The sequence below is a fragment of the Coffea arabica genome, chromosome 2e (genome assembly GCF_036785885.1).
Source record: "Coffea arabica cultivar ET-39 chromosome 2e, Coffea Arabica ET-39 HiFi, whole genome shotgun sequence".
Taxonomy (NCBI): Eukaryota; Viridiplantae; Streptophyta; class Magnoliopsida; order Gentianales; family Rubiaceae; genus Coffea; species Coffea arabica.
In genome coordinates, this window is record NC_092313.1 from 19017459 (window position 1) to 19040178 (window position 22720).

The 22720-nt window shown below is 37.7% G+C and overlaps 5 protein-coding genes across 6 annotated transcripts; 2 read left to right on the forward strand and 3 right to left on the reverse strand.

Annotated features, from left to right (window-relative positions):
• Nucleotides 1-1030: 1030 nt before the first annotated feature.
• Nucleotides 1031-5494, reverse strand: LOC140036798 (GATA transcription factor 28-like). The gene is made up of 7 exons (XM_072079581.1): nucleotides 4997-5494; nucleotides 4109-4192; nucleotides 3870-4003; nucleotides 2999-3109; nucleotides 2675-2780; nucleotides 1605-1676; nucleotides 1031-1453 (listed from the first exon to the last, which is right to left on the reverse strand). The coding sequence occupies exons 1-7, from the start codon at nucleotides 5402-5404 to the stop codon at nucleotides 1355-1357; spliced, it is 1014 nt and encodes a 337-aa protein (XP_071935682.1). The 5' UTR covers nucleotides 5405-5494; the 3' UTR covers nucleotides 1031-1354.
• An 802-nt stretch (nucleotides 5495-6296) lies between these two features.
• Nucleotides 6297-8668, forward strand: LOC140036799 (costars family protein-like). Its single transcript, XM_072079584.1, has 2 exons — nucleotides 6297-6537; nucleotides 8314-8668. Exons 1-2 carry the CDS (start codon nucleotides 6457-6459, stop codon nucleotides 8512-8514), a joined length of 282 nt encoding a protein of 93 aa, XP_071935685.1. The 5' UTR covers nucleotides 6297-6456; the 3' UTR covers nucleotides 8515-8668.
• A 438-nt stretch (nucleotides 8669-9106) lies between these two features.
• LOC113728701 (KH domain-containing protein HEN4) lies at nucleotides 9107-14689 on the reverse strand. 2 transcript variants are annotated; one of them, XM_072079582.1, is made up of 7 exons: nucleotides 13884-14686; nucleotides 12893-13339; nucleotides 12526-12798; nucleotides 11520-11804; nucleotides 11262-11341; nucleotides 10300-10411; nucleotides 9107-9557 (listed from the first exon to the last, which is right to left on the reverse strand). In XM_072079582.1, the coding sequence occupies exons 1-7, from the start codon at nucleotides 14520-14522 to the stop codon at nucleotides 9399-9401; spliced, it is 1995 nt and encodes a 664-aa protein (XP_071935683.1). In that variant the 5' UTR covers nucleotides 14523-14686; the 3' UTR covers nucleotides 9107-9398. The 2 variants fall into 2 exon arrangements, with proteins under 2 accessions (XP_071935683.1, XP_071935684.1); XM_072079583.1 differs by lacking the exon at nucleotides 9107-9557 and having other exon boundaries at nucleotides 10355-10411; nucleotides 11510-11804; nucleotides 13884-14689.
• Nucleotides 14690-16203: 1514 nt separating this feature from the next.
• LOC140036138 (putative UDP-rhamnose:rhamnosyltransferase 1) lies at nucleotides 16204-17601 on the forward strand. The gene has a single exon (XM_072077437.1). It carries the CDS (start codon nucleotides 16204-16206, stop codon nucleotides 17599-17601), a length of 1398 nt encoding a protein of 465 aa, XP_071933538.1.
• A 1295-nt stretch (nucleotides 17602-18896) lies between these two features.
• LOC113731615 (fructose-1,6-bisphosphatase, cytosolic) lies at nucleotides 18897-21096 on the reverse strand. The gene is made up of 3 exons (XM_027256981.2): nucleotides 20526-21096; nucleotides 19656-20052; nucleotides 18897-19526 (listed from the first exon to the last, which is right to left on the reverse strand). The coding sequence occupies exons 1-3, from the start codon at nucleotides 20934-20936 to the stop codon at nucleotides 19126-19128; spliced, it is 1209 nt and encodes a 402-aa protein (XP_027112782.1). The 5' UTR covers nucleotides 20937-21096; the 3' UTR covers nucleotides 18897-19125.
• Between the last annotated feature and the right edge of the window lie 1624 nt (nucleotides 21097-22720).

Genomic DNA, 22720 nt, shown 5'->3' on the forward strand with positions numbered 1-22720 from the left:
AGTCCAGTACTAATATATCTCATTAATGATTTCACTCACTTCGACTGGAGATCAATTGAATTGACCAAGGAAGTGTTCTAGTCAAAGTTTACATTAAATCACGACTAAGAGGTACTAAGACCCCCCAAATTTAAGCCAGTGAGTTTCTTTTAGTTTAGCTAGTAACAACATTAATTTAAAATAGCACTGTAGCACTTTTTGTGAGTTAATATATGTGAGACAATAAAGTAATCATAAAAATTTAAAAAAATGATTGAAAAAAGTGTTTATGATACAATAAATATATCTTTTATATATATATAAAAAAAAAACAAAGAATCATCAATCCAAACTAATTTTTGAGTCATGGAATAATTTAATTTAGCTAAAGGCTGAAAGTTAACGCTACTGTGACCAAAGCAACATCTCTCCCTCCGCTTACCCATTATTCCATAGAAGAAAAGTAATTGCCCGTATAAATTAGTAGAGCATTCCTAAAAGGTAAAAACAACACGATGACAACAGCCAGAACAGCATTCGCCCCATATTTGCCAGCGGTATAAGCAAAAAGAAAAGGAATTTTCATACATGTCCTCCAACTAGGTTGAAAAGAAGAGCAGCATGTTTCTAAGAGTTAGTTTTACTTTTATCATCACTTCACCGCCAAAGTACCAAAATACCAAAAAAAAAAAAGAAAAAAAAGAAGAAGGTCCTGTTAACCATGGTATTGTGGATGAGAATAGAACTCTCTACCACATACAATCCTCCCTTGCAGAAAGAAGTGATGTCCTACCTACGCACACAGAATATGAGAGAGAGAAAGAGTAAAAACTTTCCTCCATGGCAAGCCCGAGTCACTCTTCCAGACATTAGCTGCTGAATCTCCATAATAATTTCTAGTACTACTAAAGAACGACAGCTCTATATTATTTGTTGAAATGTTGATCATAACAGGGATGCACAACAAGAATATTCCACCATGCAGCTTCTATAATTGCAATTTTCTTCCTAATCATCAAGCAATAAGGATAAGACAATACCAAAAGAAACAGGATGTCAAGACTTGTTATGCTCACCAAAGTAGGTGCTGCTGTATGAAATCCTAATACATATTACCGCTGTTACAATCGGTTCTCATACACAGTTAGCAAGGGGCAAGCCTAACACTATCTACACGTAATGGGGAACTAAAAGGAGGCACCCCAAAAAAACTTTAAAAAAAAAAAAAGAAACATTCAATATGTTTCTCCTCAGTGTACAATATGTACAATTAGTACAAGTATATTTAGCTACTCCGTAGTAACTTTCTTCATTATTACACGCCTTGATTCAGTTGCAATTGGTACATTTGACTTTCCAGTGACTGCAACAATGCTCACTGTTCAGCAGTCAAAGCAGAGCTGTCACCATTTGATGAAGTGATTATATCAACAGCAGCAGTCACTCCATCAGAGTCATTGGCTTCACCATTGCTCTGCAATCAGGGGAAAAAATTAAGCAAACCAGTTGAATGAACCTTCTCAAGGAAAATACCACTCTTTTCTAGATGATGAGAAAAAGGAAATGTGTAATCAAATTAAAGAAGATTGACTAGCTTTTAACGGCATGGGTAGGAGGCCACCAACCTGCTCACTAGCCTTCACCATCACATCATGGATTCCAGCGGCAGGAACTTTAGAGAGGTCCCTTAGAATGCCCTGCATAACACAAGCTATGCTGTGAGATTCCTCAAAGCAGTATTCCTGATTACTTACTGCAGGTTTTTGAAAAATAATGTCGTACAGGGGAAATGTATATGGATCACAATAATGCAAAGATACTCCAAGCTCATAATGAGGTCTTCTAAGAATATGATCCGAGTAGTTTGCTCATGAAGCAAGTTTTGATAAATAGTTGCATTTTGACAAATACCAAAAATTGCTAGCGGTTTGAACTCCAGAAGAGCTTCTGACTTGTTTGCCGCGGAGGGAATATGAAAAAGCATATTGCGAAAGTTTGAAAAATATCAATCTCAAAGCCGATAAGGAGAGAAATGAAAGTAGAACCAAAGAACAGAAAAAAAAAAAAATCAATGGCAAGAAACTTTCATAAGATGTAAGGCCTATTGAGAAAAAAGAGTAACTAAGAGAAATTGATCTACAGAACCAAATCTACACGCTAATATACCCCAGGTTAGCTTTTACATGCGATAAAAGTATAAAATATTGCCTCCAACCATATATCTCGATACACAAGATGACTTGCATCCAAAAGCTCACAATGAGGTGCCGTTCTCTAAAGATTACCCACCAATTACTTCAAGATGAAAGTTTATGAGATTAATGCCACATGCTCCTAGCCATGGGATAGCTGTACCTCTCGTTATTGCTCAGAAATCTACACTAAGCCATTATTACCAAGTTCTTCCTTAACAGATTCACATGGTTAGACTAAGATGGCAAGGACAAGCATGATATCCTAGCACCAGTGTCATGTGATAGAATCAACATCACAATAAGACAACCTATGAAACACATAAATGATGAGACAAGTTCCTTGTGGCTAAACCCAAAAAGGAATGAAACAGAGCAGCTAGTGGCTCTTAAAAACACAAAGTATCACTATTTACAAAATGAAGAAAGATAAGAGAGCAAGTAGCGCTTCCCACAAGCAAAAAACCAAAATTTAACAAGTGATGAATCAAGAGTTTGCAGACCTTGTTGGCCCACTTGAGTCCACATGCATTGCATAGTGTCCTTGGGCCGGCTGGTCCACGGCGCATCATAGGAGTGGATTTGGAGCTAATCCCACAATGTCTACATCTGTTGGGTCAAGGAACTGAATGTTAGATTTCAACTTAAAAGAGTTCAAAGACAAAAGTGATAGCTCAGTAATATTCCAAAACAACAAAGTGATAATTTGTAATCAGATATGTGAAACCAAAAAAAAGCAGATAAAAGATTCATAGAGTGCATATAATACTGACACACACACACACACAAACACATATAGAAGAAAGAGAGAGAGATGCAATACTCACGATGTTTCCTGCTCTTCTTGTCCTGACATTGGGTTGTAATCTGAAGAAGATGATCCAACTTCCTCTGAAACTGACTTTGAAGATGTAAACTGACCCTTCTTTCTCTGCATCCTGACATGGAAAGCGAGTTCAAGAGGTAGTGCAACAATGACCCTCATTCTTAACAGCAGGCACGATATGATGCCAAGAATTGCTTTGTAGGAAAAACTCTACTAAAAATATTTGCTTCCGCACTCCATCAAACACCTATTTATCAAATAAATCACCTGCCTAATATTTAGTCAGTTGGAACTCACCATGCAGAAATACACAGTAGGACCTCTATTCTAGTAAAGAATCAGGACAAGGTTTTGCCAACTCTTTCTAAGCCCTAATTATCTCTCTGTATTTCCCAATATATGACGTAGCATTTCATTAACTAAAGCAACATCAAAAAGAATAGAACTCTTTTCCTTCAATGGTGGGAAAAGTAGAAGAACAATGAGAGTCAGTGTTTCCAGCGACTTTACGAAACTCAAGCACATTGTTGCTCCTGCTAAAGATTACACATTTCCTCATAACATAACTGGCATTCTGGAGATATCTCAATACATTATACGCATGCACATAATACTGATCACTATTTCCTGAGTATGTATATTTCAAATTTGATAAACTGAATCTTTTTGGTCATCATAATTTATATCTATCCACTCCTATGACAGCAGATACTTAGATTAGGAAGCATGATAGTTCACAGACACTTTACATGATCATATTCATTTTCCCAATTCTATAAGGTACAGATTAAAATCACGTATCATCCATCAGTTCTCCATTTTATATTTCAAGTTGCCTTTGAGAAATATATTCAAAAAGATATGTACAATACCTTAGTGCAACTTCCTTCCGCACAGTATAACGAATCTTCTTATCAAAACATCGCTCTTTTCTTTTTTCTCTAAACCGATTCAAGGAAGCAGCTCTTTGGGGTTGACTTGATCTCCCTGGTAAGTCACTCAAATTCTACATAAGATGAAGAGAGACAGTAAGAACTTACATAAACTAAAGCCATACCTGGAGGGGAAAAAATAAAAAGGAAGGGCATTTCACAAACTACATATCCACTACCCTAGGATTCTGGGAAGCCATGCCAACAGCAGGAATGCCAGTGGGTACTTCATATCCCCCCAACAGTAATAACACTGCTTGAACCTGAAAGTGAATCAAGAAGAAAAGTTAAATCCCATGTCATCATCCTTTTTCCATAATACGTACCCTAAAACTAGTTCACATACTCACTACCTTATGAAATACTATAAAGCATCAAAAATCGAACAGACAAATGCACCATGGAAACTTCGCGTCTAGCACGAGAAAACCCACACCAAATTAGAGAATTTACATAACCGATTAAAAAGAAGTCAGCGTCAAGACACTCAAAGAACTGCATGCCTTCACACTAGCAAGAACTTGCCTCTACCCAATCAAGAACGCATGACCCAATCAATCCAGTAAGTGCACATGAAAACCGTTAAAAAAAAAATAACCACCATTCTAAGTCACAAATCCACTAAGGTTCAGGCCCATTCACAAGCAAGACAAGCACTTTTAAGCCACAAAAAAAATAAAATTTTTGCTGAACAGAAATATTACCAGGTCGAAAAAAAAGAATCCCTCTCCTTTTTCTGCTACATTCCCATACTTCGGAAAAAAGAAAGAGAGAGACCAGCTTTCTTGATTAATATAGCGAAGTCTATCCACCAGAACTTAATTTTTTCCATCCTAAGATCAATAATCCACTAAAATCAAGCCCATTTTTCCGCAAGAAAAGCACTTTTTCAGCCCTCAGACAAAATCGAAGAAACATTACTAGGTAGAAGAAGAACCCTTTTTCTCTTTTTGTAGGGAAAGCTAGCGTGTTGCATAATTCAAAGAAATCTATCCATCAATATTGAGAATTTTCATCTTCTTTCAAAAACCCATCAAATGCAATAAGTAAACGAAGGAAACGAGTACCTTTTCAGGAGAAACAGAGTCGAAAACATAGACCTCTCCCTGAAACGACAGCGTAAGCTGGTCGGACCCAGCTCCAGCAGCTGGAGCGGGAGCAATTTCGGAGCCGGGCACATACAAACCATGGGGGCCGACGCCCTCAACGCCATTGAGGGCGGAATCCATGTTGGTAACACCCCCGCCGTTGTGAAGTGCGTGGGAATGGGAAGGAGCGTCGTAGCGGATCTGAGAGTGAGGGTCATGGGAGTGAGGATGAGGATTGTCTATGGACTCTTCTCCGCCACCACCTCCAGCAGAAACGTCGTCGTCTTCTTCATCTTCCAGGTGGTTGTGGGGGTGGTCGGGCCCGGGCTGTCTTTGCTGCTGCTGCTGATGATGATGAGGGTGGTGTTGGCGTTGCACGTCGTTCATGATCTCTGCTGCGTTTCCGTACAAAGAAAGCACACCCGATTTATCTCTCCGCCTTCTGTATTTTCTCAATTAGTACTACTTACTAATAATAATCCTAAACCTCAGATGGATAATAAATAGCCACATGGTGTTATTTGGACCAATTTTTTAAAAAATATTGCAACATTTTTTTTATAATATGTGATGTATATAAAATTTAAAAAAAGTGATAAAAATAATTAAAAAGATCAAAAAATAGTTGAAAAAAATATGTATAGAATAAGATCAAATAATTTTTGACATATAAACCATATATAAACAAAAGTAAAATGAAATGATCATTTCTCTCTCAAATAAAAAATATAAACTAAAATAAAAGGGCTAACTTGATTTCAAAGCGTCTATTTATGCCAAAATGTGCACCTAAAAAAGTTTTTTCCCACTACTTTTATGATCTATGATGAATTAATATGAAAAGTTGTTCTTTTTGAGTAAATGATAGAGGAACAGAGAGGAAAAGATCATAAAATTTTGATAATGCTGAACCTTACCCACAAAAGGACCTTGTGAGTCAAAATTATGGTACTATTATCGATACATATTTTGTTGTAAAAAATATCAACACGCATTCGTCTGAATTAGTTGTTTTTGAAAATATTTTATTATATTAATATATATGAAAAATTTTTACTATAAATATTCTTTTAAATATTTGATATATCATATCGATATGATTTTTTTTGAATTGTTTTTATCTGTGTATTACTGTAACATTATATTTGAAATTTTTTTTAAAAAAAATAGGTCAATTCACTTTTTATTAAAAAAATTAACTTTTAAAATCCCAGTGTCACACAAACCTTGGACAAAAAATACTCGTAATAATTTCTTTTAATAGGATAGAATTATCAAATATTACATTGCCCGGGGACCATCTCTCTTCCCTATTTATCTCTCCTCATCCCTTGTTAGAGGAAAATCCAAATTCAGGGAGGAAAAATATCTAAGAAGAATATACGTAAGCTTCCCAAATTCTGAAGTATACGTGTGATTACAATCCAACCGAAGACAAAATGAATGTTGAAGAGGAGGTTGAAAGACTCAAAGAGGAAATCAAAAGGCTGGGCAAACTCCAAGATGATGGGTCATACAAGGTAATCTCATCTTCCTCTCCCTACCTGACCATCAATACTGTTCTTCTGTGCAATGCAAACTATAGAAGCAACCCAGATCAAGTACTCGAAAATTTTCCCGATCGCATGTTAGAGCAGATTATTTTGATCTTTTATTAACTGGGCTGTGGTGTAAATCTGAAATTTTTCTTGCTACAATCTGACCTTGAGTGATCTCTGTTTCTGGCTGAGGAAAATTTGAGCTGATGATGCAAATTGCTTTTGCATTGAGCAGTATAGCATCAGATGTTAACTGACCTTGCTGGTCATTGGCTCTAGGACTGAAATTTAGCATGGTGGACTTTCTTTATTCTGGCATTCTGTCAATACCTTTTCATTGCAAATAATGTTCTCTCATTTCTGAATTTTTAGCTTCATCACCTTTGCCGTGAAATAGACATCCTTTTGTAGTGTTAAGGGTATCTTAATAAATCTAGAACAGGCAAAAAAAGGCTTCTTTTGTTAATTAATTGTTCAAAGCCTCATGCTCTACGTATCAATTTGGTCCAGTCACACCTATTGATGCTGGAGCCTAAAGTTCGGAAATTAATATCACCTGGTATTTGCGTGCGAATTTGGTTTTATCAAGCACATGAAGGTACAGAACAACAGCAGAATGAATTGTTTTCCATAGATTAGAACAGAATTTGGGCTCTCTACTAGTGTTGAAAGGACTTGTGTATGTAACTATTGTAGTTGCCAGAGGGTAATGCCAGAATGTTTTACCTTTTGGTCTTCATATATTTCATTTAGATACTTTACATACGGATATAGAGGTTATGCTTAGATGTAAACTTATAAATCTACATATTTCGTTGATGCTCAGCGTGTAGGACAAGTGTTGGGACACTTTCTGGTAATAACTACAACAACATAATCATGAGCTTTCTGAAAACTAGTGGTGGCTGGAAAAGCTGAGAAAGCCCTCATTCAGGAATCTAATGGCAGATTATGGTAACTTATATGATTGTAAAGAATCTAGCATGAAAATTTCATGGTAAAATTTGTTATCTGGGATGTTAGCAGTTCATGGAAAGTTTTGTAGCTGTGAAATAGTTAGGTCCTGAACTGAAGCATTTGAAGAATATGAATATCAAAACAATGAATCCTCCAGGACTTGCATGTCACCTTGTTCTTCTCAAGAACTACCCTCCCACCAGGCCGAGACTGCTTCAAGCAGGAACTACATTTTCAGCAAGATGAAGGTCAGAAAAGGGAGGGAGGAAAAGGAGACAGAGTTATCAAGGAATGGAAGTTCTTCTTCAAGCTATCTTTTTCTTTCCTTTTCTCTTCTTTGCTTCATCTTGCCAAAACCATTCAGCTGTTGCCTGGTGTGGTTTTGTGATCTCTAGCTCTACTTCCCCCTTAGTTTTTCTTTTTCTTGACAATTTACTTCAACTCAAAGGTGCCATTTGACACACTCCCACCGTCCTTGTCGTCAAAGTTACAGGAGTAAAGTTTGTACTTATTAGATTATCTTGTATGCCCAATCTTAAGTTTATAAGTCGTTTGAATGCTTGAGAAAATTTTAATATTTACCTTTGGCTTTGTAGCATGTTATTATGAATACGCTACTGCTTCCAAATATTTAAAGAGTGCAATCATTTTCACCCATCTTAATGTGATTTATGTGGATAAGAAGTTGGACTTGCATGGTTTTGTGGGGTCAAAATCTTCTGACAACTGATCTTTTTTTACCTTTTAGATGAGTTCTTTTATCTGGATATTCTCAATATATGTTGTTATTTTATCTTGAAGGTCACATTTGGCGTGCTGTTCAATGACGATAGATGTGCAAACATCTTTGAAGCCCTTGTTGGAACACTGAGGGCGGCTAAGAAACGCAAGGTTTTGACATATGATGGTGAGTTACTGCTGCAAGGAGTTCATGATAACGTGGAAATACTTCTCAAACCAACGCCAACAGCAACATCGGCTGAAGCTGTCACGAAGAGCTGATTACATAACAAGGCTGGTGTTTTGGTTTATGTGCAAGGTATTACTTAAGTGTCCCATGTTTCTGTACATCACTTCAATGTCAGTCGTTAATGTTGTTTGGCCAAGGAGCTAGTGACACAAGTGTGCCAATAATATGCATTTCAATTTTAGTGCAGCTAATGGTTTTCCAATTCAATTCATGATGCAAGGGCGTATGGCTGAAGTGCATTTTGACTCGCATAAATAAATACTTCAACCTGCCATGCGTTGAAACGGTCTCAGCACTCTCCTTAACATGACGCTGATGATTAAAATTGGAACAAGGTTGTTGCAACATAAAACTTAAAATGGGATAGCCAAGAGGACCGCGTAAGGTTTACATTTAGTTTCGTATTTTGGCAAAATTTGGCAGGTACCAGTTTCCTATCATGAGTGGATGAGACACGATGGAAGATCCTATTCTCGAATGTATGCATGTCCTCAGAATTGACCAGCTCGTAAGGACAGCCTAGCTTTCTTGTTGCGGGGGAAAAAGACTTCAGGGAACATGGCAATGTACCTGAAAACAGATAGCACGACCATATGTTTTGCATAAGCAGTTGGCTGTTAAAGCTTTCTACTAACACATGTTACTCCAATTTCAATTAAAAACAGGGGTTTTCACCCTTCAGTTTAATCACAAAATATCAAGCTTATTAGTACATGACCATTCTAGTTGGCTTGCAAAATACATGGCCAACAAAATTGAACTATGATGCCCCAAACTAATTTCTTGGAATTAATAGGGCGTTTCCTTTCCTTTTCAAGAATAAAGGGCATCAAAGAAATTGGAGGAATGTACAAAGCTGGAGCTTAAAACGGAAGCTCTGATGTTATATGCCCCAAAAAAACAAAAAGGCAATCTGTTAGCAGAAAGATTCATCTCGTCCTGATGACCCTGTGAGTATGAACGCATGGAGGAGGCTTTGCGCTGCTTGTGTTTCATCAGGAGATCCAGATATGACAACCATCCTGTCAGATGTTCCAGGGCGTGGCTCATGCACTACAACTTTGGCGCCAGAAATCTAAACGAAAAGGCACCAGAAGAAAGAGAGTATCAATTCGATGACCAACAAATCTCTGTTCATTCGAGTAATAAAACTAGAGATAAACAAGAATTTTTCTTTGTTGCATAATATGGGTATGAAAGCTTGTGTACTGCTAAGAAACACACCAAATCTGTAGCTTCTGCTTATAAATTATTCCATAAATTTTGTATCCTCTAGAAGCCAAATCAACTAAACTGAGGCTCACGTCACATAGTATCAATCTTCATACAGCAATAACACCTTACAAGGATCACGTTCTCCGTCAAGACACAACACATCATCAGCGCACACAGGATTCTACTTAGTCTCCCACATTCATGTTTCCCAACTCACTATAAAAAAATATATATATATATATATATATATAAAAAGAGGCCACTAGCAGTGAGTAGTACATGAATTGCCTTTCTTAGAGCTGGTAAGACTAAAAACTACCTTTCAAAGTATTTGCTCATTCAGCTATCAGGTAAGATCTAAGATCAAACACCAATAGGTCCACAGACTTAAAATGACCTATAGGATGGATATTTGAGGTAAAACTTCAGATGAGGTACATTATACTAATTCTTCGCCGGGAAACCCATGTTAGACATACTGACACAGGAATTATGTAACAAACACCAGAAAGTACAAAAGATCAGGAATATGGAGTTGAGATGCATAGCCCCTAACTTCAGAGCTTTCATTTGTCTTTAAGCACGTAGAAAGTACTACCCACCTGTCTTAGACGAACCAAATTGCTACCATTATCTCCATAAACTGAGCCAATAACATTTTCAGGAACCACAATCTCCACAGTGGTATTTGTCACAATGGAAGATCTGTCACCGCTGCAAATGCGCAAAAAGAATAAATAGCTGATGAGTGCCAACAAAATGCATTTAGCAACAATTTAGACATTTTTCACATGCTGCATTTCTGGCCTGGTTGAATACTTCCTCTAGATGGTTCATCATGTTCATTAGCTTCACATATATAATTCGCATGCCATCCGGTAAGTTCATTTAGAAAGAGCAGCCCATCTGATATTATCACATAACCAGTATACTCTCAAATATACATTTTGGTATCAATCGCAGAAAAGCATTTAAGAAAGTAAATCAGGTGTTATAAGGTTACTCAAAAGATTACACTAAGAGCACCTTAATATTATTCACACAATTAAGTTACAAGAAGGAATACAATATCAATGTTAGCATAAACAGCAGAAAGAACATCAGATGCTAAGACGCGTAGGTCGAAGACCGGAGGGAAGACATTCAATTAGCAGGCTACAAGATACTTGAAATGTTTATAGAGGGCAACTAATGTCTCAAAATACCACCACACAATAAATCCTGTAGAAACATTACAAGTGACATGAAATAATCAAGGCAAAAAGCAAGTTTACTTTAGAATTTGTATTTGTTAATACATCAAATTTCCAAATTTACAAGGGAAGTTAAAGAACTTGAGGAAACAATTCAATTCACTAGAATTTAATAATTCTAAGCTCCTTCCTCTAAGCAAAGGTTTCTTTGCACTGAATCCAGCTTTCTTCATCATCATTTCTCTCCCTAGCTTAATCTCTGTGTATATATTATTATTACTATTATTTTGGTAGGCAGCATCCAATCTCATAAAATGTTTTATAACAAGCATATAAAAAATTGAGTTTTCTCCAGGCATGCTAGTACAAACCTGCCAAGTTCAACACCACCTTTAGTTGAAGTCAATCCTCTGCCATCAAGTTGACTCCTTTGATCGACTCCTGGCACTGTCTGCAATTGAGCACCCCAAATAGTGGGAAGTTGATGTAATAAACAATACAAAAAGAATATGATTACACCTTAACCTTCAACATAAAGAAAGGACACAAATAGTAATAGCAACATAATAGAAGCAGCAGAAGACTAAAGCTAGAGATGCTAACAAGAAAAAGTTACTACTTTCTTTCACCTGCGATGTCCATAGCCCTGGTGACGGGGGACAATTTACACTTTGTGAAAGAGCGAGATTCTCCATACTTCTCGTCAAGTGCTGACTCTGAGAGATACCAACAGAAGGAAGAAATCCAGGCAAAGGCTGATCCCTTGCTCTCCCCAAGGGACCTGTTTCAGTAACACAAGAGGAACTGCTCCTATTTCCGGCACTATTCAGCATTCTAGTTGCAAAGAGATTATATCGCAGCCTACCAGTGACATGATACAATGCATCTTGTACATTCACAAGCTCACCAGTAATCTGTCAAAAGAGTGAAAATCCATCGTGTCAAAGCAGAGTGGTAAAATTCCAAAACAATTCAACAAGAAATATAAACTTTGACCAACTTACAATGAAAATAAATAGAACCTTTCCGATTGCAAGAAAGATACATCAAAAACTTTTCACAGTGTTCAAGAGAATAAAAGACAAAGCACCAAAAGGGATGCATAAGAAAAGATCAACTATATATAACAGATGAAATCACTTATCCATAAAACAAATACAATAAGATTTTGAAGCAGATCTTAAAAATTACAGGAACCTCATATTTGACATTCCATTCACTTCCAGTCCCAGAGACATGAACTGCTGCCTATCCTACACTTTTTGTGATCTAATTTCAAACCTGACATCATGCTCTGCAAAGGTAACCAAACTAACTTTATTGACATCAACTTTTCCACCAAGATTGTCAGATCTATCACAGGCACAACCACCTATTGATACATACATGTCTTCTACTGTCCCGCGGGAAAAAGAAAGTTGACAGAAAAAGGCAAAAAAACACATGTTGCAGCACATAATATGTCTTAATCGATATGGTTAGGACAATTCTTCTGAGATGTAAATGATAATTTTAGCTGATACTTCTACTTTTTGTAAGCTAATAAATAAAACTCCCTGCATAAGTTAACTGAAATGGTTAGAATAAATTATTTAAAAAATTCTTTATTAGATGATAAGTTTCAAATATGCATACCTGTACAACTTCATCACTTTCCAAAGTGCATCTTGGTACATGCTCACCCGCAAAAATTCTAATGGCTGCACCAGTCGCCTTTCTCATCTCTGAAACTATTGCTCCTCCTTTACCCAACAAACAACCAACTTGACTTGATGGTACTACAAGTCTTGCACAAACAGGTGGGCCCTTCAAGCCAGAATCCAGCCCCTTGTCAGAGTCAGCCTCTACACACTGGCTAAAAACTAGTACTACAGCATTTTGTGCAGGTGACTGTCGTGAATCTGGATTCTAAACAGAAGGGACCAAAACGATATAAAGTGTTAATCCACAATCAGTCACTATAATCCATTCAGACTAAAACACAGCTAAAATCTAATCAAACCTCCATTGCAGCAATAGTTATCAATCGTTCATCACATTCAGCAATAGTAGGCCCAACACTAATAGAAGCACTTGTCTCTGCTTGAAGAGCCCTTACAATTGAACCTCCTTTACCGATCACGCCCCCTACTCTATCATTTAAGCAAAGAATTTTAAAGACAACTTCTTGCTGAGGTGGTTTTAATTCCATAACTGGAACCCTGTCAGCCTCTACTGACAATGGATAGTCCCCTGAGGAATATCCGGAGGAGCTTGATTCTGTAGATTGTGGAACTAAAACTCTATGAATAGGTAGGTCCATACATAAATCAGGTAAGCTCTCTTGATGTATGGCTTCAAATGGCCTGCTTGCCATCATCCTTGCTTTCTCAACAGCTAGTAGACAGTCTTGCAGTCGACGAGTTACAGCAACAAGTGCTCTCTTAACAGCCACGATATCACCTTCAATCTGTCCACAGACTTACCCATGTTAGATGCTTTTATGGGGACAAAAAACTTTGTAGACTAGACCAGCGAAAAGCTAATTTTAGCAAGCTTATCAGTCATAAACAATTATTTTCAACAGAAAATCCAACAATACCAAGAAGCCATCTTTTTGAATAAGCTAGTTATCATAAAGAAAATCGAGATTCAATCTTTGACATTAATTCAATCAGAGCTCAATCATTCTCAATTAATATTACTTCTATACACTCCACATGGACTGACTTTATACCTGAATTAATTTCAATACATATCAAACTCACACAAACTCAGTAAAACGAAAAACTCAACCACTATATGGTAGTCCTACGATATCATGCATTTACTTAACCACGGAAAGTGCAATGTCAACACATCATGGCACAGCAAAGAATTCCAACACATAAAAAGCAATCCAGAACTGTAAGCACTCCAATACTACTCCATTAACTGACCCTGTATCTAATACAGACTTCAATGCATATCGAAGTTGTAAGGTAGGAGATTTTCTACAGCCAGGATTCAATTACCTCAACCATTTCATCTGTCAGTAACTTTTCCGAAGTCAAAACTTTGATTTTACAACCAGTATCCTTCCTAATCTTCTCAACCACTTTCCCGCCCTTCCCTATCACTGCCCCAACTTGACTCGTCTCCGCCAGCAGCCTACACGACACCAGTCCCCCACTCGCTGCGAACCCATCACCGCAGCTCTCCGCCGCCACCTCTATCACCCTCCCAAACACCCTGACCACCGCCTCCTGCGCTGCTGAAACAAACACTTCGTCATCACCATCATCACAATCACAACCACCACTAGCACTGTCTCCTTCCCTGTTGGCATTGAAACTAATTCTCCTAACAAGTGATGTCCTGCCTATAATAACAATGACTCGGTGGTCATCCGAGTTGGGGAGCGAGTCTTCGACTCGGATCTTAGCGGAGGTTTCTTGCTGGAGTTGCCGGATGATTGAGCCGGCCTTGCCGATGATTCCGCCCACCCGAGACGCGTGGCAGAGGAGTCGGAAGCAAACGTGTCCTGGTGGGACTGTGAGTGGGGGTAACTGGGGCTTGTTTAAGCGTTTGGAAGATGGCCCACCACCGTTGACGGCGAGAAAACCAGTCGCAGTGCCGGTGGCGGAGTGGTGGTTGTAATTGGCTTCTTGCATTCTACTAAGTACTACTACTAGAAAGTACCACTCGTCAGTGAGATTGAGTTTTGAGAAGGAGAGGGCTTTATAGATTTTTGTTGCTAATGAGTACCATTAATTTCTTCGTATCACAACTCAAGTAAGTTGGTAGATTTTCTTTCCCCTGTAGAATATGCTCATTTTTTAGGCAAATAGAAGATTCCATAAATTCATTTGATAAAAAGAAAATAGAAGCTAAAGAAGGTTCCATACATCATATAGTACTACTATTTTTTTTTTGTCAAACATCATCATATAGTACTACTATTTTTTTTTTTTTTTAGTACTACTATTTGGTCCAGTGTTGTTGATGTAATTTGACATCCAGAAGGGGAAATCATAAGAGATTTAAGGTGAGTCATGCGATGGTTTACTCATGTTTTCTTTTCGGTTTTGTACGGGGATTGGATTGAAATATCAACCATATATGAATGTATATACTAACAATTATTAATTTATTTTTATATTTATAAGCTTTTCTTATTTAATTATAAAATTTCAAAATATTAACACCAAAATGACATCTCAACAAGCACTAACTGAACACTCATATATATATATATATATATGTATGTATATATATATATATATGCCAAAAGGAGACAAAAGGATTAAATGCTAAATAAAGAAAAGAATCTTAAAACTAATTCTAACAACAAGAGAGTAATTAATATTCCAAATTCCACTAGTCCTAGATTCTCGATACGTAGTAATAATATGTTAATTCGATAAGAACAAAAAATAATTAGAATGTTGAGCGTATCTATTTAAACAATTGTGAACATTGTTTGGATTGTGATTTTTTAGAGAAAAAATTTTATATTTTTTCATAAATATTTCTTCTGCACAAATTTTTATTATATTTTTATTTCACATACATTACATCTTTAAAAAGTATTACAATAATCTTTCTCTAAAAACTTTCTAAAAATTGCAATCCAAACGAGCTCTTGACTTTTATTGCAAAGGGAAGGAGGGAAGGAAAACATGAGTTGGGTGATATTGAGAGAAAAAGTATAAATAAGAGATTTTGAATCCGAACTCTCACTCGTACTTAAAAAAAAATTATCTTACCAAAAAAAAAAAGCTTTTATCGAAACATATTGCGGATACGATGTTGACTAGAGTTTGACTAATGAGTTTTCCAAGTCATCGCGCCTTCATCTCCCACTCCAAAGTAACGTGTGAAAACCTATTCGAGTTTTAATGATTGGGCTTGTAAGATGATGGTGGCAAAAGCTGTCAACTCCATAAGCACAAAAGCAAATTTTTTTTTTTTTTTGGGTAGGAACCATAACACATTTGGCTTTCTTTAAATCACAAAATCACTTGTTAATAGAAAGTGAAGTAGTTGATTCACAAGTACTGAAACGCAATGCATTTGGGATGAATGAGAACCAGGATGGTTTTCTTCTGGTCTTTTTTTTTTTTATTATTTCTTTTTTGGATTCCATATCACCCTAAGAAAACCTTTACAAGAGAAAAGAAAAGAAACTATCAGCTACCTAACGTGATGAGCATTTTTCTAGTCGTGTAGAACGAGAACAGCTATCACAGAAGGATTGTGACATGGGAGTAGAGGAAGCTGCAAACTTCTATTTATTGGGTTTAACAAAATGCATCAAATTAGCAGCTGCTTGTAAGGAGTCGAGTACCACCCATGGCTGCTCAACAGCATCATCTCATGATGTTCCCATGGCTAGCATTTGGCCACCTGCTACCATTTCTGGAGTTCTCCAAAAAATTAGCTACAAAAGGTGTCAAAATTTCCTTTGTTTCCACGCCAAAAAACCTATGCCGATTGCCCCCCATTCCTGCAGACTTATCAGACAGAATAAAGCTGCTGGCAGTCCCCCTGCCATTGGTTGATGGCTTACCAGAGAACTGTGAGGCCACCATCGACGTTCAACCAGAGCAAACGCAGTTCTTGAAGAAGGCGTACGACAGATTAGCTGAACCCATGGAGAAGCTCCTGCAACAGGAATTGCCAGACTTGATCCTTGTGGACTTTGCTGCAGGTTGGATTCCAGAAACTGCTGCTAAATTTGGCATACCTGTGGCCTTTTTCAGTGCTTATACAGCTGCAACTCTAGCATTCTTGGGACCACCAGGCGAACTGATCTCTGGAACTCTACGTAAAACTGCAGAGCATTTCACGAGGCCACCAGATTGGTTCAGCTTCCCTTCTCTGGTGGCCCATAGGCCTCATTATGCACCTACAGCGTTCAAGAATTTGCACATTCCTGACATATCAGGTCTATCCAGTGGCCAACGAATTGCTAAAGTTGTACGAGGATGCAGCTTTGTTGCTGTGAAAAGCTGTAAAGAGTTTGAAGGAGAATACATAAATCTTGTCGAGGAACTCTATCAAAGGCCTGTTTTGCCTATAGGTGTACTCCCTCCACCCCCAGAGACCATACAAGAGAGCCACAGTGACAATAATTCGAGCTGGTCTACAACCTTTCTGTGGCTGGATAAACAGAAACCAAAGTCCGTAGTGTTTGTGGGCTTTGGAAGTGAATACAAGATGCCAATTGAGCAAATCCATGAGTTGGCTTTCGCAGTCGAGCTTTCAGGACTAGCTTTTATATGGATTCTCAGGAAGCCACTAGCAGACACTGTAAATTTACTGCCCCCTGGTTTTCTTGATCGCACCTCAAACCAGGGCATTGTTTGTCTAGGCTGGGTACCTCAAATAGAAATACTTGCCCACCCAGCCATAGGAGGATGCCTCTTCCACTCTGGTTGGGGATCAATAATTGAGTGCCTTGGATTTGGACACCCACTGATTCTCATGCCAATGGTATATGACCAGACACTGAATGCTAAATTATTAGCAGAGAAAGAAGTAGGCTATGAAGTTCCAAGAGACATTGACGGCTCTTTCAGCCGGGAATGCGTTGCTGCATCAATTAGACGGGTCATGGTGGAAGCGGAGGGAGAGCAGATAAGGGTCAAAGCTGCTCAGATGAAAAATGTTTTTGGCAATCAGGATCTTCATGATAACTACATAAACAAATTCATTCAACATCTTGAAAGGTTCAAAAACCAAGTATAAGCCATTCAAGCTCAAAAGAAGCATAAATAGCTGCACGTGCAGAGTTACAGAGCATTGCCAACACAACAAAAAAACACATGTTGTATATGCACATGCATTTGAGCACTGCAGTTTCAACAGAAAAAGAGAAACTGATTAGCTTATTATACTACAGAAAGAGAAAGCTTTCCAACCACAAGCAGAGGAATTAAAATTTACAGCACTTGACCAAAAAGTATGTTTCCTTTTTGTATACCACTTACAGGATCTTTCTTTGACAACAATACCAGTACACTCTGTGTCTTTTATTTGTTCTCTTCATTTAGATACAAATTTATTGGTCACGTTGTAGTTGGTTTACTAATACTGAGAATACTTCAATAAAAAGCTAAATGTAACTCTAAATCATCATTATATTTGTCCTTTCTAGTGAAGCTCAACCTTTCGTATTCTTCTCTAGAATTGGTCACTTTCCAGTTTTATTGCTTAACCCTCTAGCTTTACCAAAAGATGGCCAGGTCATTTGTGTGATGGCTGATGATGCAAGGTAAAGGATGCCCAAAAAAAAAAAAAAAATCTTAGGAAAAGCTATTGATACCATTCAAGGACGTATAATTCTCTGCAATACAGAAGAAAACCTGTTTATCCTAACAGTATGCCAGGCTGCAGCTTCTCTTTCAAAATGAGCTAGTGGTTTCTGAAGTGGATTGGCTTCACAAACCTAAGAATAGACTTGTGAAACTTACATACCTTCATAAGAACGATGCTAACATGCTTATGATACGTCTAGTCATTCTTCAATAAGGAATGCCTGATCAACCTGACAAAGAAGCTCAAGAAGCATCCCCAAAAGTGTGGAACCTTGCAGTCCTGCTCAAGCTCCCATCCAGCCTCATTGAATGCTCAAACCAGAACATTTGTCCTATCTTGCTCCATTGGCCAAGAAGAAGCAAGCCTAGCTGAGATTACAAAAGTTCTGCAGTGTCTCCATGTTTGATGCCTAAAATTGGTTATTTTTTGCAGATGTAATGACATCAACTAGCACACATCAATTCCTACAATCTTTATAAACTATGCAAGTGGGGAAAATAAAGCAAGAGAAAGATTACACAATGAAGCACTGATTTGCCAAATCAAGGTAATTGAACCTCAATATGCTTGAGGTCACGTTGAACCACATAAGATCTTCTGAGGGATTAATATATAGACCAGGAAATTTTAGGAAGACAAATGGAAAGCTATTGACTAAGAGATGCTAATCTGAAAAAATAGAAGGTAGTAATCAAAGAGTTCAAATAGCTTTCAAAAGCAAGAGATTCTTCAAAATTGTATATCTGGATATTTCACAGATCAGAGAATAAAACTCTGAAAAAATTATTAGTGTATCTACATTTTCCTTCACATTTCCAGTAAATCTTTCCTTGTTAAGCACACCAGAAATGATCAAAAGAAAGAGCGCATTTACAAATTATCTTGGCTTCGCTCACTTGCAGAATGAGATGTCTTGACATCAATGCAAGAGGTAAATAAAAGAGCACCATATTATTAGACTTCATAACCAGGATTTACTTTCTGCTGAACATCTCCATAACTCTCTAATTCATCTATATCTTCTGGACTCCCCAAAAACAAAGGAAGTCTCTGGTGTAGCTTCACCGGTTGAAGTGACAAAATTCTACTTTTACCATCACTTCCTTTACCCCTAGCCTGCTCTGCAATAAAACTTAGTGGGTTTGCTTCATAAACAAGACGCAGATGGTCCCTTGGATTCATTGCCACACCCCCATATAAGAGAGTACGATGAAAATCAGCAACAAGAGAACATATATAACGGGCTGAGTACTTCTTAGGGTATTTCCCCTTGCCTTGTCTGATGGTGTCAATATATTGCCTCAAACCTTGAGGCCAGTCAAAATACCGTGCATCATTCACAGAATATATTTGCCCTGGCAAGAAAGAGCAGGAACAAGACATAATTGATAATTATGTACAACAGCAACCCCCATGAATCAACATTTGCAAATATTTTATTTTCTTGGAAAGCCACTTCAGTTGTATAAAGGCAAATCAGTCACCTCTAGGGGGAATTTTAATATTTGGATGTGTGAGAATGAAGTCTCCAGTAGAGTGATCCAGAGTAAATGCATGTGTTCCAGAACCAAAGCTGGCGCAGAGAATGGTAGCTGATGAGTAGAGAACATAGCCAGCAGCGACAAGCCTCGTTCCACTTTGTAGGGAATTCAGAATTGCCTTTTCCTCCACTGGCAGATGATCAAGTTCCACAAGACGTTTGTAAACTCCAAAGATTGTTCCTGTGGGTATGGAGGCATCAATATTTCGGGAGCCATCTAGAGGATCCGTGACCACCACATATGGGCCATCATCATTTATCCAAACTGGCAAATCATCTTCTTCTGAGGCCATGACTGAAACTTTACCAGAATGGCGTAGAGCAGACAAAATAATCTCATTCTGCATCCGAGGAATTATTACCAATCATTACAACTGTCATTCCAATTGATGAAAGAGTCGGGAAGACACCAAGATACTAAAGAGATGAAATCAGAAAGTTGGAGAGAAGAATGTGTGATTGAAGTGCCAAACCATCGAAATTGTACTTAAAAATGTAGAAGAGCTCCTCGTACAGTCGAATGAAAATGGTAATTATGGTTGCCTAGTAGCAGCATCATACTACAGCGTAAACAAAGCAAATTCTACCGCGACAGAAAACTTTGCACAAATGAAACAGCAGAAAAAATTAGTAATACCTTTTAAGGTACTACTGTATTAAGATTAGAGGAAAAAACAACACAAGTACTTTATTCGAAAATTGCTCATCCAAGTTTCAAGACGTTCACATCGCTAAATTAATAATAACAAATGACTACCAAAGGGGAAAAAATTCTTTTTATTGATATACTATTGAAGAAGTTGAGAAATTATACCGAGACGATATCAAGAGGCTTAGGCTCATCTCTTTCGGAAGGGGTACTGGCAATTGTCACATTTTTTCCAAGGCTAGAGTTGAAAGGGGAAGCCACCAGAGCAGCAATTTTCTTGGAAGCATATTCCAGATGACCAAACAAAACCACCAAGTCATCACCCACATCAATCCCTCCTTTACCAACATACTCCATCAATGTACAAAACTCACTACTCTGATCAGAAGAAGCTGCAGCAGAAGAAGCATCAACACCCATATTTGCAGCGACCCTGCTCAAGTTCAACCCGCCAAGAAAAGATGGAAGGGAGGCCATTCTGCTTTTGGGTTGAGCAATATCGAATTTTGGCGGGAAAAGATGGATTCTTGGGGAGAAATTGGAGTTGGGTTTCAAGGATATCGTGGAAGATAGCATGTCCTGCAGCAGTTGTTGGTGAAACTGGGAAAAAAAAGGCGTCTTCGGACCGAAGTTTGGACGGATAGGAACATGCGGTCGATGACTGCCCAACTTGGTTAAATCCAGTTTTCGGTTTCTGACTTTCTGGTACAAAGCCACGGAAAAGGGGAAAAAAATCCAAACAATAAAAAGAGAAAAACCGATTTCCAAAAAAATAATAATAATAATAATAATCTGATCCTTACTCGTTACTTGGGTAAGCAACAATGTAGCATGCAAATCCATATGCGATAGCTTTTCGTTACTTTGGCTATCACATGTCTCGTTGGTGGGAAGTCAAGAGTTCAAATCTTGACTTTCATAAAAAATTGCCACTTAATGTGGTTTCTCTAATATTTATGTGAGTGTTTAATGCAGTTGTATGGTCCGATATTGATTCAATTCCTGTCAATTTCTCGTGATTCTGTTGGATCGTCTCCTAATATAGGATTAGGAGTGGGAGTAGATATACTTGGTGATAACGGACCAAAAAAAAAAAAAAAGAGAGATAGCTTCTTGTAGTTGGACTTTCCTGAAAACCGAGAGTCCAATCAGAATTTTTAAGCTTCCCAATTCGAATTCGATTGAAAGAAAACAGGAATCTTCCTAATCCTATTTAATACTGATAAAAAGAGAAAAGGAAACTTACCAACATAATAAGGAAAGACGAATGAGCTGTTTAGATACTTCGCCATCAACCGCACTAGGTTAAATTTCACTTTATGTAGATGTCATGAAGCAGGAATTCAAGCAGAAGAAGTAAGTTAAAGACGTGATTTTCAGCAAAGAAGTCGTGAAAAGAAAAATAGAGGTCGTGATAGAAGATGTGGAAGTAGAAGCAGTCTTTCTTTGGGAATCAACTCAATAAACGTGATTGCAGCAACAGTAGTCCTATAACAGATTTCTCACTAAACCTCTGTAGGTGGCCAGGGAGGGGAAGACGATGATGGAAAAGGCAAGGTTAAGAACAAGAAGCCGAGAAAGAGCAAAGGAACCAAGGCATAATTATGTAACTGGCCTGTTAAACAAATATAATATTATTGCTCATCTTCATGGTATTCAGGAAACCTTGGTAGATGGCTGCAGCGGAGGGATAACCTTTGGTTTTCACCAGCAATGAGGAAATTATTTTCGGAGTAAAAATAGTGATAAAAGAGTTCATTTAACAAACATGCTCAAATGCATTGAAAGAAGCTTGGACCTCATTACCTTTACATTTTTTTTTTTTTTTTTTGTATCCAAGCAGACAACCTACGCTAGCATCAGTCTTGTAACAGCTGCCGATTCCTCATTAATGACATCTTGGCTTGTTCTTCAACGAGTGAAAAAAAGAAAAAAGAGCCTAAAATTCTTCAACTTTTATGTTGTTCGAGTATTACTACTACTATCTATGATTTACTATTTAAAATATCTTTGGTATTGTTTAGCTTCTGAATTGTTTATCTTCGTAGTTGTGTTACCATATGGACTTGAGGTAGCTTGTGTGCCTTTTCAAGTCATCGAGATTAATATGCCTCGTAGAATAGTTGCTTTGGATTGTGATCGAAAAGGTTCAGTGATATAGGTCGCAGAAAGCTAAAAGCATGAATGCAGGCAGAGCACAAACTGAAACTGGGTTCTTATGCAATTTACTGAGTAGGAAAACAGACAAATTAACCATTGACTGATATCAGCAACTGCGTTTAAAAAGTTAATGGTTTTCCATCACTGCGTCTGACCACCAAGAAAGTATCATTGAACGTACACGGTAACACAGACTCACA

Excerpts from the sequence above, each read along its gene's own strand:
- LOC140036798 (XM_072079581.1), bottom strand. The coding sequence starts at position 5,404 with ATGAACGACGTGCAACGCCAACACCACCCTCATCATCATCAGCAGCAG. Across the intron at positions 4,193-4,996 it reads ACTCTGTTTCTCCTGAAAAG|GTTCAAGCAGTGTTATTACT; the intron begins GTACTCGTTTCC and ends ATTCACTTTCAG. Across the intron at positions 3,110-3,869 it reads CGGAAGGAAGTTGCACTAAG|GATGCAGAGAAAGAAGGGTC; the intron begins GTATTGTACATA and ends TTTCCATGTCAG.
- LOC140036799 (XM_072079584.1), top strand. The coding sequence starts at position 6,457 with ATGAATGTTGAAGAGGAGGTTGAAAGACTCAAAGAGGAAATCAAAAGG. Across the intron at positions 6,538-8,313 it reads AAGATGATGGGTCATACAAG|GTCACATTTGGCGTGCTGTT; the intron begins GTAATCTCATCT and ends TTTATCTTGAAG.
- LOC113728701 (XM_072079582.1), bottom strand. The coding sequence starts at position 14,522 with ATGCAAGAAGCCAATTACAACCACCACTCCGCCACCGGCACTGCGACT. Across the intron at positions 11,805-12,525 it reads AAAGTGATGAAGTTGTACAG|ATTACTGGTGAGCTTGTGAA; the intron begins GTATGCATATTT and ends CTCTTTTGACAG. Across the intron at positions 11,342-11,519 it reads CAGGGCTATGGACATCGCAG|ACAGTGCCAGGAGTCGATCA; the intron begins GTGAAAGAAAGT and ends GCTCAATTGCAG.
- LOC140036138 (XM_072077437.1), top strand. The coding sequence starts at position 16,204 with ATGGCTGCTCAACAGCATCATCTCATGATGTTCCCATGGCTAGCATTT.
- LOC113731615 (XM_027256981.2), bottom strand. The coding sequence starts at position 20,936 with ATGCTATCTTCCACGATATCCTTGAAACCCAACTCCAATTTCTCCCCA. Across the intron at positions 20,053-20,525 it reads AGCCTCTTGATATCGTCTCG|AATGAGATTATTTTGTCTGC; the intron begins GTATAATTTCTC and ends CCTCGGATGCAG. Across the intron at positions 19,527-19,655 it reads TATTAAAATTCCCCCTAGAG|GGCAAATATATTCTGTGAAT; the intron begins GTGACTGATTTG and ends CTTTCTTGCCAG.